Source organism: Arachis ipaensis, chromosome B1 (assembly GCF_059453495.1).
Source record: "Arachis ipaensis isolate K30076 ecotype BB chromosome B1, ASM5945349v1, whole genome shotgun sequence".
NCBI classification, from domain to species: Eukaryota; Viridiplantae; Streptophyta; class Magnoliopsida; order Fabales; family Fabaceae; genus Arachis; species Arachis ipaensis.
Window position 1 is genome coordinate 10,595,513 of NC_142436.1, and position 17,944 is coordinate 10,613,456.

The following is a 17,944-nucleotide window of genomic DNA, read 5'->3' on the forward strand; positions in this document are numbered from 1 at the left end:
TCAAAGAGATCAGCCAAATTGCCAGGAAAGCCCAGTAAAAGGCCCAAATAGAGGAACACGACCCATATCCAAATGCAGTACAAGCCTATAGAGATAAAGGCGGGGTTCCCTTGAGGATAAGCTGACCTCACCCAAAGATAAGATAAGATAAGATAAGATAACTAACTTATCTTACCTAAGAAGGTCAGCCCACGACCATTATAAATACACTGGAACACCCAGGTATAAATCATACTCTGAATCTACTAAAAACCTGCTTAATACCCTTGCTAACTTAAGCATCGGAGTCCCTTGCAGGTACCCCCCACCCTCCGGTGACGAAGGATCAACAGCATAGCCAGTCCACCAGTCGGATACAACAGCTCCGGCCGTCACTCACCAGTCGGACACGTCATCTCCTACCAATACAGAAGATCTCGTCCGAAATCGACCTACAGTTTCAGGTAACCCCCGGAACAATATGTGGTATAGTTTGGTCGTAAAATTAGTAAAAAAGAAGGGATAATTCTTTAATTTTAATAAAAAAGATTTGATTTTAATTATAATAAAAAAGTGATATGTGACCTATTTTAATTATAAAATTAGTGATGTATAATAGTTTTATTACCTATTTGAAAGTGAAAATCAATTCATTTTTTGTTTTTATTTTTAACAAATACTGATTTAGTTCCACCTAAGCAAGCAAGCACCCGGGGGTAATGGAGTAAAAGACAAACACACAATACAACAATCAGCGTAACGCAAGTGGGGTGGACACCAAAAACGACGCTGTGCAGAACGACCTTTTCGGCTTTCTTAACATCGCGACGTAGACGACGACTCTGTCCGACGAAACGGTTACGCTTTAGTGCTCCTTCCTGGTGCCGCTCTTGTACGCTACTTTCCTTTGTACATCGCCATCTTCCCGAAAAACGACGTCGTATCCATCACCCTCCATCGGAAGAAAACCCGATTCCTTCCTCTTAATTCCGAAACCCTACTTATAATTCGTCCCAAATTTAGTAGGTATAAGCGAGTTCCCTTTACGATCCTTTCATAGTTTTGTCAAATTCGATTTTCTCTTCATTTTTTCTGAATTGTAATTTGAGCGCTGCTGGATGACCTTTAATTCGCCGAAATTTCGTGTTTTCGTGTCTGATTTTGATGTGTGTTTTGAAATTTCTTTAAGAATCATGTATTTTTGTGAAATTTTGATGTTTAAGTTTGTTATGTTTATTTGTATCCAATGACGGGTGAATTTTGTGATTTTGTTATCCCTGTTCTGTGATCATGAGATGAGCTTAAGGGATTCTTTGTGCTGTTTGTTATTACTTGATTTTTTTAAAAAAGAATGTAAAATAAAATGCTTGGAAATTCCGAGGTTCACAGCAACCGTGGTTTGGATTTGAAATTGAGGGAACTGTTGCTGAGGGAATTAGTCACCATTCTGTGGAGAATTGAAAGTTTGATCGGGGTAACAATTATGTCGGTGATGGTGCTGCTAAATGTGACCGTTGACTAATTGTTTGTAGAGATATAATGGTGGAAAATGAGGGAACATGTGATAGGATTAGCTAATGGGTGCACTTGTTACAAGATGAAAGGTTTTAATTTTTACTGCTTTCAATGTTTGTTTTTATCAATTGTTCAAATGTTTTGGCAAGTAGGACGCCCAGCCATATGAGAAGAAAACCCTGGTTGCTATTCTGTTTGTTCGTGACATGTTTTTGGCCACTCTTTTTCCTTTTTGTTTTTTCTTCATTCGGTCTAAAGGGTGGCTCTTTGGACTTTTGAGGGCTAAAATTCAGGATGAATTATTAAGGATTTTGCTATTTTCCAGCAATTGTTTCTTCCAATGTATCTTTATCCGCCAACATTGTTTATTGTTTTGTTCCCTCTATGTGCGTGCCTGCACTGGTGTTTATGAGGTATGCAAAAGTATAAGATACCCGTTTGTAGTGTAATGTTTCTTTCTCTCTATCTTAGTAAGTTTCTTTAGCTGGGGAAAAACCATGCATATCTTCTCAGTCAATGTTGTTGGCACTTGAATTATGATCTCCAAAATATTAGTTGGCCGTATATATTTCTAGTGAGTGGAAAGCCCTTTTACATTTGGTGTGATGTATGCAAAGGGAACATTTCATATATATGTTTGAGTGCTGAGTGCTTGCCCTGAGGCAGCTGAGTAGGTAGGAAGCTAAGAGTGTTAAATTAAAAAAAGTGGGGGTAACTATAACTTGACATATTTTGATATGTATGAAGGTATTGGTTTTACGAGGTTCTCTTAACAGTTAAACTTTAATATTTGTTAGCGGTGAGGGCTGAAAAGGTTAATTATCTTATTAGAATAAATGAATTTTTGCTGATGATTTATTCAATAAAAATCGTCTGGCAGTGACTTTTTATTCCATTTCACTTATTTTCAGACCAATGGCATCGTCATCAGACTCATGGATGAAGGAATATAATGAAGCAGTGAAACTCGCCGATGATATCAATGGCATGATTTCTGAGCGGAGTTCATTATCAACATCTGGACCAGAAGCTCAGCGTCATGCATCTGCTATAAGAAGGAAGATTACTATCTTAGGGACCAGACTTGATAGCTTGCAATCCCTTTTATCTAAAGTCCCTGGAAAGTGAGTGTTCAGCTGGTGTTTATGCTAATTAAGGAAGATCTTGCTATTACAGCATAGAAACTAGGACCTGAAATACTGTACTGCAATTGTCCAGTACATTGTTAAGGGTTGTCCTGATCTTAAATATTTATTTCTTAAGATTTGTTTAGTTGCATTGTAAAAGTTATGTGATAATAGCATAAGGAAATTTGTATTATCAATCATTCATTGTCTTCTTTTCATCTGTCAAGTGTCAAGTTATATGATGAAGTTGCTTTATTGATATCTGATGCTTTCACTTCTCAATGATGCACAGATCTGAGAAGGAGATGAATCGCCGCAGGGAAACACTTACAAATTTGAGGTCAAAAGTTAACCAAATGGCTTCAACACTGAACATGTCAAACTTTGCAAATAGGGATAGTTTATTTGGTCCTGAAATAAAACCAGATGCAATGAGCAGAACTGTTGGCCTGGATAACAGTGGACTCGTTGGACTTCAAAGGCAAATTATGAAAGGTTACTTAACTTGAATTGTTTGAAATTGAAATATAATATCTGTAATCTGTAATTTGGAATTTAGATCTTGATTTGGGGGAGTGGTGTTCAAGCAGAGCAAGATGAAGGCCTTGAAAAATTGGAGGAGACTGTTGTAAGTACAAAGCACATTGCATTAGCAGTGAATGAAGAGCTGAGTCTACACACTAGACTAATTGTATGCTACTTTCCTATGTTAAATTTCTTTTTTCTTGTTTCTACAGACCATTTTCACCTCTCCTTTCTAAAATTGAATATTCTCTTTCTGTGCTAGGATGACTTGGACGAACATGTAGATGTTACAGATTCTCGTCTAAGGGTAACACTCCTTTAACTTTATTGGAACCATATCTCCCGTTTGGGCATATAAAAATTGAATGTTCTCAAAGTTTACAATATGCTCAGTCAGTTAAGGTCTTGCAATAGTAATATCCGCTTTGTGCTCTTTAGGGTCAATATTTTCATGTTTATAAATTCCTTAATTTTGGTGGCATAAATCTGTGAGTTAAGTTGTTGATAGGACCCTTGTTGGATACTTCCATTGGACATATGAAGTTTTTATTTTTATTATTCTTTTTTTTAATATAGTTGGTCTTTTTCTTAATATAGTTAGTCTTTAATATTTGTTTGGTATGTAATATACTTTACATTATATGCTTTGTCAAATGTGGACCAGTAGGGATTTGTGGTTATGGTAAAACTTTTTTTTTCCTAGCACTAATCAATTTGTGTATTATTTCACAATGTGAAGAAAAAAAAATAATATATGCTCTTGGCCGGTGTTCCAAAATTTCAAATGCATGAGCAAAACTAGATGAAAATAACTTGTTCTATTTGGTAGCATTTGATTAGGGGGACTGAGATTGAGACTGGAGGATTGGAACTCAGTATTGTGTTTAGTGGCAATAGACTGGAACTAAAATTTTAGTTTCCGTCCCAAAAATTTCAGTCCTTTCAGTACCTCTAGAAAGTAGAGACATAGGGGACTGAAATTTTGGGATGGAAACTGAAACTTTAATAATATTTCTTCTAAAAAATATCTTAATTTAACTTTTCAAATTCCAAACCTTAATCTCCATGTTTATTTTAAATTAAACATAATATTGAGTCATAATTCAGTCCTGCACATTTTACACCAAACACAATATAGAAATTTAATTTAGTTTTAGTCTCTCAATCTTTGTCTTCCAGTCTCAATTTCTCAGTCTTAGTCTCTTTGACACAATATAGAGATTCCAAATGCAGCTTTTATGTGGTTCCCTTGTACTCTTAACATGTTTCCTGCATGCATGCCTACCATTTTTCATTTTCCAATGGTATCTTCTCTTTTACTTTTTAAAGCTCCAAATCCCTCGAAATTCTAATATCTTTTCTTAGAACAGGGAAACATCAATATTTCACCACTATTTTGTAACTCATCATTTCTTTTTATCTTGTGTTAACAGCGTGTCCAGAAGAACTTGGCAGTTTTAAACAAACGTACCAAGGGTGGTTGCTCCTGCTTGTGCATGCTTTTAGCAGTGGTTGGGATAGTGGTTTTGGTGGTTGTGATATGGTTGTTGGTCAAATATTTGTAGACACAAAAATACCCTACTAAGCTTTTCCTTTCTTGTTGTGCGTACTGAAACAGCATAATCAAGTTTCTTTGATTCTTGGTGTCTTGAAATGGCATTGTATCTCAATTTTCGTTTTCTAAGTGGTTGATGTCTGGGTTTTCTCACTTGTAAAAATATGAGCTTCCTTTGTGACAGATTGATCGTGTGCAAAGAGAATATTAATGCCACGTATTGCCTATCAATCAAAATCTAATGCTTCATCAGTTCCAGCTTCGTTGTACGTCTGAATCCGAATTTCATACTCGTTTTTGGGTTATATAAATACTTATTTTTCAATGAATATATTAATGTATCGATGGTATAAAATATTTATTACATTTGATTAATCATATTTGATTTTATTTAAATGATCATTTATGCTATTAATATAAAATGTCACTATCTTTGTTGATATGACATTATGTATTTATATTAAAATTATATATATATACTTAGTAAATTCATATCCATAAATATATAAGTATGATGTGTATGCTTATAAATCTTAATCAAATTATTAATAAATCTAAGCACTATTTATAACATAAACAAATTATAATGCTCGCGCAATATGCAAGTAATTAATAGTAAATGTTCCTAAAGGCACTAATTTTTAATAGATTTAGCTTAAATTTGAAATATAATTTATTTCAATCTTTTTATCTCGTGAGGAAAAATATTATATGATAAAATATCATATTTTATAATATTATTTAAAAAAAAAAGATTTTTACTCTAAGATAAGTTTTTACGGCATATGGTAAGATTATGGGTTAAGTATTGGTTTGGAATTTATGATTGTGAGTAAAAAAATGAAAATTGAAATCATCTTTAAAATTTTTATTTTCAAAATCATCTCTAAAGATTATCAATTTAAAAAGATTATTTATTCTATAAAAGATTACCAATTAATTTTTTTTTATAGAAAAATAGAAAGATTAAATTTTCAATATATTTATTATAAAATTTTTTAAACTTTTTATTAATAACTTTAAAATAAATTGATTATTTATTGATATATATTTTTTTATTACTTATATCGTTTATATTATTAAAAAGATAATAGTACATATATCGTATTGTCACTCCTAAATAGTATAATTTAGATCAATTTAAAAACTAAAATCGATATAATTTATTATTATTTAGATAATATTAATTTGATTTTTATTTAATCCAATTTTATTTAAAGGATTGAGATTAATATTATATTAATTTAAATCTATTTTCTAATTTAATCCGATTCAAATTATCGCGATTTAGATTGAATTAGTTTATATTTTGTCTAAATTAAAGTTTTAGAAGTCTTGTAATTTAAAATATTTAAATTATTATAAATAATAAAAAGAAAAAATTTAAATGTTTTAAAAAATATATCAGTAAATAATCAATTTAATATATTTATTTTAAAAAATATATCTTTATGAACACTTTTATTTATATTTAAAAAAAGAAAAGCAAAATTACCTCTCCAAAGTCCAAACCCGTTCTTTCGAAGGGGAACAAAATTAGTAAATTACCCCAATACCATGGTATATGTATGTAATGTGGAATGTAAGTTGTAACTTTGAATCAAGTTGCAAAACTTAAAGAACGTGATACTTGCGGGGATATTGGAAACAAAACCTTACAGGACCGAACCCAGTTTGAGTTACTACTTCGTATGCTTATCGACATCAAAGTCCACACCTCCTTCTGCTCTCAAATTGTGCTTTTTTGTTCATAACTACAACCGCCTAAGCTCTGCTCGCATTGAAATCTGGGAGAGAGAGATGAGCACGGTCCCAAAAGAAACGATCGAAGTGATAGCACAGAGCATTGGCATCACGAATCTGTCCCCTGATGTTGCCTTCGCTCTCGCCCCCGATCTCGAGTATCGAATTCGCGAAATCATGCAGGTCCCTCTCATAAACCTCCCCCTTTCTCTCTGTTTTCTTTCATTATTATTGCAAAAATGTGCTTCCTATTTTGTTCAAAATTGCGCAATTTCAATACTCCGTTTAAAATTGAACCTTTTTCTTCTCTTCTCTTTTTTCCTCCTTTATCGTATGCACTTGTTGATTTTGGATTGTACAGGAGTCCATAAAATGCATGCGTCACTCAAAGAGAACTATTCTTACAGCAGATGATGTTGATAGTGCACTTGCATTGAGAAATTTAGAGGTAACCTTGCTTTACTCTTTTTGTGATTAATTTTCATTTCAAATTTTGTAATATTTATATCTTTTTATGCTTGTTTTGATTTGGTGAGATTACTCTTCAATACAATCATACATTTTTTCACACAGTAAACTTTTCGTTTGGTACTCAAGTTGGAGCATGTTAAGCTTTGATAGTGCGCCTATTAAGAGATGCTTTTTTGAAATTACCATGTCTCTTAGTATGGGCATGTGTTGGTATGGCAGGTTCATATTTTGATATTGCTTTAAAACGGTTAGGGTGGCAAAACACTTCTGCTTCACTTGCTTTTGGTTAAGGTTAAAATTGACATAATTGGTGCCAAATCGCTTCTTCACCCAGCTTGTTCAAAAAACTTTTCATTTGATTTTGTTTTCATTTTGCTTATTATGCTTATTGTTCTTTATATTTATGTATCAGCCAATATATGGTTTCACCTCTAACGACCCTTTGCGGTTCAAAAGAGCTGCTGGACACAAGGATTTGTTCTACATTGATGACAAAGATGTGGAATTTAAAGATGTAAGATATTACTAGGTATATAAATGCTGCTATTGTAAAAGTAGTATTTGAATTGCTTCCTAATATGATGTTCTTACATTTTCCCCTTATTTGAATAGCTGATTGAAGCACCGTTACCAAAAGCTCCGCTTGATACATCAATTACCAGTCATTGGCTGGCTATTGAAGGTGTACAACCTGCAATTCCTGAGAATGCTCCAGTTGAAGGTATTTTTCTAGTGATTAAACTGAAGTCACATCTTTTGTATAATATGTTACTATTTGCCTCATAATGATCTGCTACTTAGTATGCCTACCTGCTGGATTAATGATCTGCTACTCTGAATTTTGTTCTCATCAACAGCACTTCTTATTTTGTTAGGTTTAAATGGTTTGTCATAGATGTGATTTATGATAGGAAATATGATGTATGATCTATATAGATTGCTTCACCTAGAGGGAATGGATTTGCTGTATGTTGTATTGAAAGGCTTGATTTTCGCAGTATTGACATTTTTGCTTGTACTACGTTACTTGTAGCTCCCACAGAAATAAGAAAATCGTCTGAGTATAAGGAAGATGGGATTCCAGTTGACATTAAATTACCTGTTAAACACGTAATAACAAAGGAGCTTCAGGTATACACTATTTTATGGAATGTTTGATTGCTTTTCCCCCTTATTGGTAAACTTCAACAATTTTGTTTTTTTTCTTCTGCAGCTTTACTTTGACAAAATAACTGAGCTAGTTCTAAATAAGCCTGCTTCTATTCCCTTTAGAAGGGCACTAATTAGTTTGGCAACAGACATGGGACTCCATCCTTTGGTTCCTTATTTCTCACGCTTTGTAGCTGATGAGGTACTTACAAGTTTATATCAGTGACATTCTTTTTTGGTTAACCTTTGAATGATATAGTCATATTTTACAAAAGAGACTTAAACACTCTTCTTTAATATTTTTTCCCAATATCATAACAGGTGGCACAAAACTTGCATAATTTAACACTTTTATTTGCCTTGATGCGTCTTGTCCGGAGCATTCTACAAAATCCTCACATACATATAGAGCTTTATGTAAGTATGCTGTTATTGAAAATGTCTTCACATCTGTAATTTATCAACTTCTGAAGATTGCTTCCATGCTAATATGACAAACTCTTATGGTATCGTGAACTGGTTCAGCTTTCCTTATTTTAATGAATTAATAGAGTAATAACAAACACCATTTTGGATGCTTAACTGAAGCAAAGACTGAAGGGAAGTTATACCTTCCTGAACCTTGAGCTATAACTGCAGTTATATGTCCTCTTAGTTATTGTGTCTTCCTAATTCTGTTCTTTTTCATTTAATTCTGCTAGTTACATCAATTGATGCCACCTATCATTACCTGTGTTGTTGCAAAAAGGATTGGAAACAGACTATCTGATAATCACTGGGAGCTTAGGAACTTCAGTGTTAATCTTGTTGCTTCAATATGCAAAAGGTTACCTTCTTTCTATTAAACGATGTCGATCTAGATCACCACTATATTAGAGCTCCTTTAAACATAATGTTCAACTGATTGTTCCCGGCCATTGTTATCCCTCTTGATCACCATTATTGCACATTTTTTTCCAATTTTTATATAGTTATTCCATAGTACAATGACCAGGAGCAACTAGAAAGTCCAGTAATAAAATGCTTACTTTGGTTTCTCTGTTCAATATGCTTTCATTGTTTAGATCTGAATAGTTCTGGTGTTGAATGCTATTTCTTGTTGTTGTTGAGCTGTTAGTTATATAATTAGATTCAAATGGAACACTATATCTAGATGACTCCAAGTTAACTGACTCTATTGAATAGTCAATGACCAGAAGAACTGTAGTTGATAGGTCCTTGACATGCTTTGCAACTTGTTAATTTAAGATTGTGCCTTGGAAGAAACATGTTAAGGGTTTCCTTACTAGTCCAGAATATCAAGAGGTACAGTAGCAGATAATTAGCAATTAGAGTAATAGGAGGTGAGAGGTAGAAGATAGGATAGAGAAGGGTTGAGGTATCAAGATGATACTCTCAAGGAAATATTATTTAGAAAAGAAGGAAGAAAGAACAAGTAATGACAGAAGATTCACTTGGCATTCGAGAGGCCAAACTCTCCACTAAATATCACTCCACTTATTCCCTACCTAAAAGCTTTTCAGCTTCCTTATTTATAATATCCATATCCTAACTACTTTCCTAAACATGTGGAGTAACAATATTTTGAAATTTCAATCAGTCACGTGTTTTCCCCTCCTTCTATAAGTAAATTTAAAAGGAGTTAAATTCTGATTTGATTTCTCCTGGTTTGTTACAATACCCTCCCCATGAAGAGCCACCTTGTCCTCAAGGTGGAAAGATGGAAAAGCCAACTGCAGTTTGTCGGCCCGCTCCCATGTACTTTCAAATTCGGGAAGATGCTGCCACTTGATTAGCACTTCCAGGTGTCCTTGGTTGCTCATACGACTATCCAGAACTTGTTCAGGTTCCACTAGTAGTTCTCCTTCCTCAGTGAGAGACTCAGGCAGGCTTTGGGGTTCCACTGAAGATCCCAAACTCTTCTTAAGTAGTGAAACATGAAAAATAGGATGTATCTTTGCAGAGGCTGGTAACCGAAGTTTATAAGCCGCTTCACCAATTTTTTCTAGTACTTCATATGGACCATAAAATCTGGCGCCGAGCTTCTGATTTGGTCTGGTGGCAAGAGACCGCATCCTGTATGGGTGGATCTTTAAAAACACGAAGTCTCCTACTTCAAAAGTGACATCTCTCCTCTTCTTATCAGCAGCTTGCTTCATGCGATTCTGGGCTCTATTCAACTGAAATTGTAACTCATCGAGCATCTGATTGCGGTCTTCCATTAGTAGTCTAACTTCCTCTACAGTAGATTCCAGCCCCCCTCTTAACAATGGAGGCGGCTCCCTCCCGTATAAGGCCCGAAAAGGGGTCATGCGAATGGACCCGTGATAAGTAGTATTATACCAGAATTCGGCCCAAGGCAGCCAAGTGGACCACTGTTTTGGCTTAGAGCCTGTGAGGCAGCGGAGATAGGTCTCTAAGCACTTGTTAACAGCCTCCGTTTGGCCATCGGTCTGTGGATGATATGCAGAGGACATCTTCAAGGAGGTTCCAGCCTGTTTGAATACTTCGGACCAAAAGGCACTCATGAATATTTTGTCGCGGTCGGAGACAATGGAGGATGGAAACCCATGGAGGCGAACAACCTCCTTAATGAACAAGAGAGCAATGTCTTTTGCTGAGAAGGGATGTGCAAGCGGGTAGAAATGAGCATATTTGGAGAGTCGATCAACCACTACCAAAATTGTGTCCATCCCTTTAGACCGTGGTAACCCTCCGATGAAGTCCATAGAAATGTCAGCCCATACGTTTGTGGGTATGGGAAGAGGTTGAAGTAGGCCTGCCGGTTGAAGGGTGGAATGTTTATTTTTCTGACATACTTCACAATTTTTTACGAACTCCATCACATCCGACTTCATACCTTCCCAATAGAGAATGGAAGAAATTCTCTTGTAGGTTCTAAAAAACCCAGAATGGCCCGCCAATTTGGAGCTGTGAAACTCCATCAAAAGCTTAGGGATCCACTTGGAGGTCTTGGCAATCACCAACCGCCCTTTATACCTTAACTTGCCATTGATTAATTCAAATCCAGACACTGTCTCATCTCCTTGTAACAGTTTCTGCATAATGGTCTTTAACTTATCATCTTCCAAAACCTCGGTCTCTATTTCCCCCCATTCAGCAGCCATGGGAAAAGAAAGAGATGAGAAGTGGAACTTCCTTGAAAGAGCATCCGCAACTCGGTTTTCAGTCCCTGCCTTGTATCGAATGTCAAAATTATACCCCAATAGCTTAGATAACCATTTTTGCTGCCCTTCATCTGCCACTTTCTGGTCAAGGAGGTATTTTAAAGATTTTTGGTCTGTGAATACCGTGAAATGCTGTCCGAGAAGATAGTGCCTCCATTTTTGGATGGCCAATACAATAGCCATTAATTCTCTTTCATACACGGATTTGTTTTGAGCTGTTGTAGAAAGTTTTTGGCTCATGAAGGCAATGGGGCGCCCTTCTTGCATCAGAACTGCACCAACTCCTTTTCCCGATGCATCTGTCTCAAGCTGGAAAGGTTTGGAGAAGCATGGGACTGCCAACACAGGTACTGAAACCATTGCTTGTTTAAGCTGTTGAAATGCACCTTCCGCCTCATCAGTCCAGTGGAAACAATCTTTCTTTAGTAGCTGGGTCAATGGCCATGCAATGCCACCATATCCTTTGACGAATCTTCGATAATATCCCGTGAGGCCAAGAAAACCACGTAAACCTTTAAGGTCCTTAGGTCGCGGCCAATCTAACATAACCTGGAGTTTTTTGGGATCGGCTGCCACACCTTTTGATGATATGATATGGCCCAAATACTCAATGCAAGATCTTTCAAAGCAACATTTCTTTTTGTTGACCAACAATTGATTTTGTCGTAACAGTTCCAACACTTGCAGCAGATGTCCGCGATGGCTGGCCACATCCTTGCTGTAAATTAGGATGTCATCAAAAAAAACCAATGTAAACTTGCGCAGAAAGGGTTTGAGGATATTGTTCATTAGTGCCTGAAAAGTAGATGGTGCGTTGGAAAGCCCAAATGGCATTACTAGGAATTCGTAATGACCCTCGTGCGTGCGGAATGCGGTCTTGTGGATATCTTCCTCTTTCATCCGGATCTGATGGTATCCCGATTTCAAATCGAGTTTGGAGAAAACCGCAGCCCCCTCCAATTCGTCCAACAACTCTTCGATTATAGGAATCGGAAATTTGTCCGGAACGGTGATTTTGTTGAGCGCCCGATAATCAACACAAAATCGCCATCCGCCATCCTTTTTCTTCACAAGAATTACTGGACTAGAGAATGGACTAGTACTAGGTCTGATAATTCCTATTTGAAGCATTTCTTCAATTATCTTTTCCATTTCCTCCTTCTGATAGTGAGGATACCGATAAGGGCGTATGTTGGGAATATCTGAATTCTCTTTTAATACTATGGCATGGTCATGTGATCTCTGAGGAGGAAGACCAGATGGGGACTGGAACAGATCATCGAATTGGCTCAAGAGTTCAGTGGTCTCGGAAGAGATGGTGATAGAATCTTCATCGGCATCAGGGCGGAATAGCGGAGTAACCAAAAATCCATCTTCAGCATTTCGCAGGGCTTGTAGAGTCACCTTACTACTCGCATGAGTCCTTCCCAAGGTTGGATCACCCTGTAATGTAACCTTCGAACCATCTTGTATCCAGCTAAGTGATAAAGTGTTGTAGTCACCTTCAAATTTTCCAAGACTGGCGACCCAACCAGCACCCAAAACTACTTCGGATCGTCCTAAGTCCATAACCAAAAAGTTTGCAATGATGGAAATTCCTTGCACCAGAATTTTGACGTTCTCGCATCCACCTAACCCCTGCTCAATCGCGCCATTACCCACCTCGATGTGGAACGGAGGTAGGCGCATCAGTGGTAAACCCAAAGTGGAGACTAGAGTAGAGGAAATGAAATTAGCCTCAGCACCTGGGTCGATCAAAATAACCACCTCCCTACCATTGATGACCCCACGAACTTTCAGAGTTTGATGGGATGTGAGACCCCAGTAGCTAAGGGACGAGAGGTGCAGAGACAGTGTGTGAAGAGCTATATCAGGTTCTGCCAGGGGAGGAGCTGCCTCAAGGTCTTGTGGTTCGTCGTCATCTTCACCCAAAAGGATCAGCTGTTGGTGGCGGAATTTGCATATGTGACCCGGATTCCACTTGTCAGCACATCGAAAACATAGTCCTCGCCGTTGTCGCTCACTCCATTCTTCATGGGAAATCCAACGGGAAGTAGGCTTGGATCCACTAGAATTTGAAGTAATAGAGGGGCCAGTGTCATTCTTTGAGTCTGATTTGGAAGTAGTAACAATGGTGGGCTTACTCTGGTCTGCCGGAGGAGAGTGAGTATTGGGCCTGGCCCAATTAGAGTTTTTAGAAACCCCCCACCCTGAACGTGATACTGTATCTTGCTTTTTACCCCCTGGGTGCATTCCTTCTGCTTCCCATGCTAAATTCCTGGCTTCAATAACCATTGCTCGATCCATTAACTCTTGGAGGTTCTCAAAATCCTCCACTTTCAACTCTGATTTGATGGTCGATTTGAGACCTTCATGAAACATGCACAATAAGGTGTCACCTCCCAATTGTCGGTGAGAGCGCGCCGCTAGTTCGAAATCGCGGCGGTATGCCATCACTGAACCTGTTTGCTTTACCCGCAGTAATGGAGCTAGTGGGTTGGCCGCCGCGCCAGGTTCAAAGCGCTTAAGCAAGTCCTGTTTGAAGCGGATCCATGTGTGGAAAGTGGATTGGGATTCCCACCATTCGAACCAAGTCAAGGCTTCTCCATGAAGTGCGAGCACCGCGTATTCAAGCTTGTCCCCCACCGGAATTTCTGAGATGCGAAAATAGCGATCCATTTGCACTAGCCACCCGCTCGGGTCCGATCCATCAAAGGAAGGGATGTCCACAGAGCGATTGCCGTCGCCTCTGTTCGGAATGGGATGTCGTCGACGTCCGCCTCCAGGATCATCGTTGCGTGAGTGTCCACCTTCGGCTTCGGGTGTTGGTTGCTGTGAACGTAGCACCAGTTCTTCCATTCGTTTCATCATTGTTTCCAGTAATTGGGTTTGTTCAGCGACCTGTTTTTCCAAGCCATCCACGCGTTCTTCCATGGCAGCGGTGGTGCGAGTAGAGACCATCCACGGGTACTAATCCCAGATCGTTTTCTGATACCAATTGTTAAGGGTTTCCTTACTAGTCCAGAATATCAAGAGGTACAGTAGCAGATAATTAGCAATTAGAGTAATAGGAGGTGAGAGGTAGAAGATAGGATAGAGAAGGGTTGAGGTATCAAGATGATACTCTCAAGGAAATATTATTTAGAAAAGAAGGAAGAAAGAACAAGTAATGACAGAAGATTCACTTGGCATTCGAGAGGCCAAACTCTCCACTAAATATCACTCCACTTATTCCCTACCTAAAAGCTTTTCAGCTTCCTTATTTATAATATCCATATCCTAACTACTTTCCTAAACATGTGGAGTAACAATATTTTGAAATTTCAATCAGTCACGTGTTTTCCCCTCCTTCTATAAGTAAATTTAAAAGGAGTTAAATTCTGATTTGATTTCTCCTGGTTTGTTACAAAACATGACTTCTTTTCTTACACCCTTTCATCATTGAACTGGTTAGGGTGGCCCTGTGCACAAGGTTACTACCTATGCACAACTTAACCATTGCATGTGGAGAGGTTGTCTAGTGGTTGGCCATGGGTTATGTAATGATAGTAAACAAGAAAATTTTGATCCTGTATGTTATGTATCATTTTCTATTTTGTAATATCACTTCCCTAATCTGTGAAATTTTACAGATTTGGGAATGTTTATCATAATCTTCAGCCACGAGTGACAAAGACTTTTCTTCATGCATTTTTGGACCCAACTAAAGCTCTACCTCAGCACTATGGTGCAATTAAAGGAATAGCAGCTCTTGGATCAAGACTGGTATCTTCTTAGCTCTGCTTTTTATACGAACATGATACCTTTTTACCATCCATGTTGTTGTGCACAACAACAGCAAAATATTACTTCTCTATCTATGGGGTCAAATGGATGAACTTCATTTTTTTTGTTTTTATTTAGAACTAGTTATACTTGTGCCAACCGGTGCATAATTCTTCTTCGCTTTGAATAGGTTCGCTTGTTTATACTTCCAAACCTTGAGCCATATTTGCTTCTCCTCGAGCCGGAAATGCAACCAGAGAAACAGAGAAATGAAACAAAGAGGCAGGAAGCATGGCAAGTATATGGGGCCTTGTTGGTGAGTTGCAATGTTTTAATATATATAGATACCTTGTTTTTGGTATGCATTAATATATTTGTTTCCCAGAAACATCTCTTTAGCTAATTACCTTGGTCATAAATCTTTCAGTGTGCTGTTGGACAATGTATGCATGAAAGGGCCAAAATCTTCAGCAATTTGCTCTCTCCTCCAACACGTGCTTCTTCTAGACCCAATGGAAAAGCCATGATTGCTATGTCAAGTATGACTTCACTTTGCTGCAATGAGATTTATACTGGTGTTTCAAAATAATGCATGTCCTTTCTTCAATGGATGAATTTGATAAATTACTTTGTGTGCATACCTTTCGATGCATCTTGTATGCTTTGGTTTCCTCTCATTTTAACTTTTCAATTTTTAATTCTTGAAAGAAATGCAAACTAAAGGGGGGTAATTGCAGGGCTGATAGTGGAAAATATTTTCTTCTTGATAGAAGATAATGAACAAATGTATTGTAGGTAAAAAGAAAATGCGACAGGTCTTACTAGCAATCAGCTAGTTAATACCCCATGATTCGAAATAGATTATGTGAAATAAGTATGAAGTGTGAACTAATAAAAATAGTATGAACAAATATGTTTTCATTATGTAGGTTAGTAATATACATTTTTGATAAAAGTACGAAACACACGAAGCTTGTGTGAAAATACACAAATCTCATCCATGAAATTTAATCCTCTATTTTATCCACATTCCAAACACACCAACAAACAAGAAAACCTTGTCTCAGAAGGTGGGTTTGGCTACATACATACCCAATACCATTAGTGTTAATTTTCACGGGTTTAGAGCAACAATAAGAAGTCAAAATTATCTATAATGTAAGACTATTTTTGGAAAAGCGTAGTACACAACCTTAGATTGAAATCCTTAATATTGTAAGATGTGTTATTCTACCGTTGGACTTTCACTGATAGCTCATGCATTCAATTAAGTGATATCTGAGTCTTGTTGCATGTCTTGAATCTTCACGTGTTAAATTCCCTTATGTCCAAACTTTTCATTGCCAAAATAGGAGATATACAAGTTAATTGCAGTTTGCATTAGAAGCATGAATTTCCAACTTTGTGCTCTTGTATGACTAGAAAGGTCTCCATAGAAAAAAGTTGACTTTTTGGCACCCATGTTTTCTTCAACTACATATTTACAATGTAACCATTACTGTGATAGTTATGCTCTATATTTTGACCTTTCAATTAATGAAGGCAAACGTAAAGCCAGCACAGAAAACCTAATGCAGCAGCAGCAACCTCCATTGAAGAAACTTGCCACGGATGCCCCCGGGGGTGTGGTACCAATGAACTCCATGTCTGTTGACATGCAAATGCAAGGGTCAGCAGGTGCATTTTCGACCATGATGGGGGTTCCAAATGTTGGCGCGTCATCGATGGCTCGGCAGATATCTAATGACAACACAATGGGGAGAGAGGTTGGCGGTCAACAATCGAAGGTATCTTCCATTCTCGCTCAAGCCTGGAAGGATGACATCGATGCAGGACAATTACTGTCATCGGTGTATGAATTATTTGGTGAAAGTTTGTTATCCTTTATTCCAAAAGCTGAAGCAGGTGTATTTTTGTAACACAAATTGGAGTACTGGATTTTGTTTTGTATCATTGTATGTGGAAAAAGTATACTTAACTTGGTGAGGTGTCGTATGTTATTTAGTGCTGAAGAAATTATCATAGGCTAGAATAGAAACCTGTATTTAATTTTGCTAATACTGAAATTCATGGAAAAATTATGTAAGCTTCTCAGAGTTTTTTTTAATGACTTATTTATCATAGATTCTATTATATTCTAACCACGTTGTTTTGTATGTTCTGAAATGGTAATATGTTTTCTTTCTGGTTTCTGAGGTGCAATCAATAATGTAACTTATAAGTGCAAAATATGTACAGTTAATCATCGATTATGGGCAATCTTTTTCGCAAAAGATGCGATCTCTTATTCATTCCACTAGATAAAACTAACCCTCAAGGGTATCACCTACTCAGATCTTTTGAAGTAAAAGTTCCTTTTCATTTATTTTTGTATTTGTTCAATTTAACTCATAAAATCGGTTAATAGGTTAACGCTGATGTGTCAGGTAAGTCTCTTTCGTAATAGGGACAGATTGCCTCCTGAACTCTTCAATCATCTCCCTTCTCTGAAACTCTTTTTTCTTCCTCTTCTTCCTCTTCTCCACCGTCACCACACTCACACTCCTCCCTCTCCCTCCGATTCTCCCTCTTCGCCATCGCCACTGCACTCACAATTATCATCGTCATTAACAATATCATCACCACCATTTATGCATGATGATTAATGAAAATTTTATATTTTCTTAAACTCTCTCTCCCTTCTCTCCTCCCTTTCCTCTCTCTATGCATTTCTTTTTTTTACTTTTTCATTTCTCTTCATCACTCACCACTACTACTACCGATACAACATCATGTCATTTATTTTAATACTCAAACTTTACTTTTTATTTTTATTTTTCTGGTAATTTTTTCGAAAAACAAATGGATTTTTTTTCCAAGGGACATGATACTTCTTTAGTGTGATTATGTTTTTGGTTTTTGAAGTTTTGGATTCTGATGATAATATT

The 17,944-nt window shown here is 37.0% G+C and overlaps 2 protein-coding genes across 2 annotated transcripts; both read left to right on the forward strand.

Moving 5' to 3' along the window:
* The first annotated feature begins 675 nt into the window (after positions 1-675).
* LOC107621954 (syntaxin-52) lies at positions 676-4,953 on the forward strand. The gene is made up of 6 exons (XM_016323936.3): positions 676-1,005; positions 2,406-2,618; positions 2,914-3,116; positions 3,212-3,312; positions 3,409-3,453; positions 4,580-4,953. The coding sequence occupies exons 2-6, from the start codon at positions 2,410-2,412 to the stop codon at positions 4,709-4,711; spliced, it is 690 nt and encodes a 229-aa protein (XP_016179422.1). The 5' UTR covers positions 676-1,005; positions 2,406-2,409; the 3' UTR covers positions 4,712-4,953.
* A 1,247-nt stretch (positions 4,954-6,200) lies between these two features.
* Positions 6,201-17,158, forward strand: LOC107621763 (transcription initiation factor TFIID subunit 6). The gene is made up of 13 exons (XM_016323797.3): positions 6,201-6,215; positions 6,307-6,627; positions 6,806-6,892; positions 7,328-7,429; positions 7,528-7,636; positions 7,949-8,046; positions 8,129-8,266; positions 8,386-8,481; positions 8,766-8,890; positions 14,885-15,017; positions 15,208-15,333; positions 15,445-15,556; positions 16,560-17,158. The coding sequence occupies exons 2-13, from the start codon at positions 6,502-6,504 to the stop codon at positions 16,934-16,936; spliced, it is 1,629 nt and encodes a 542-aa protein (XP_016179283.1). The 5' UTR covers positions 6,201-6,215; positions 6,307-6,501; the 3' UTR covers positions 16,937-17,158.
* Positions 17,159-17,944: the final 786 nt, after the last annotated feature.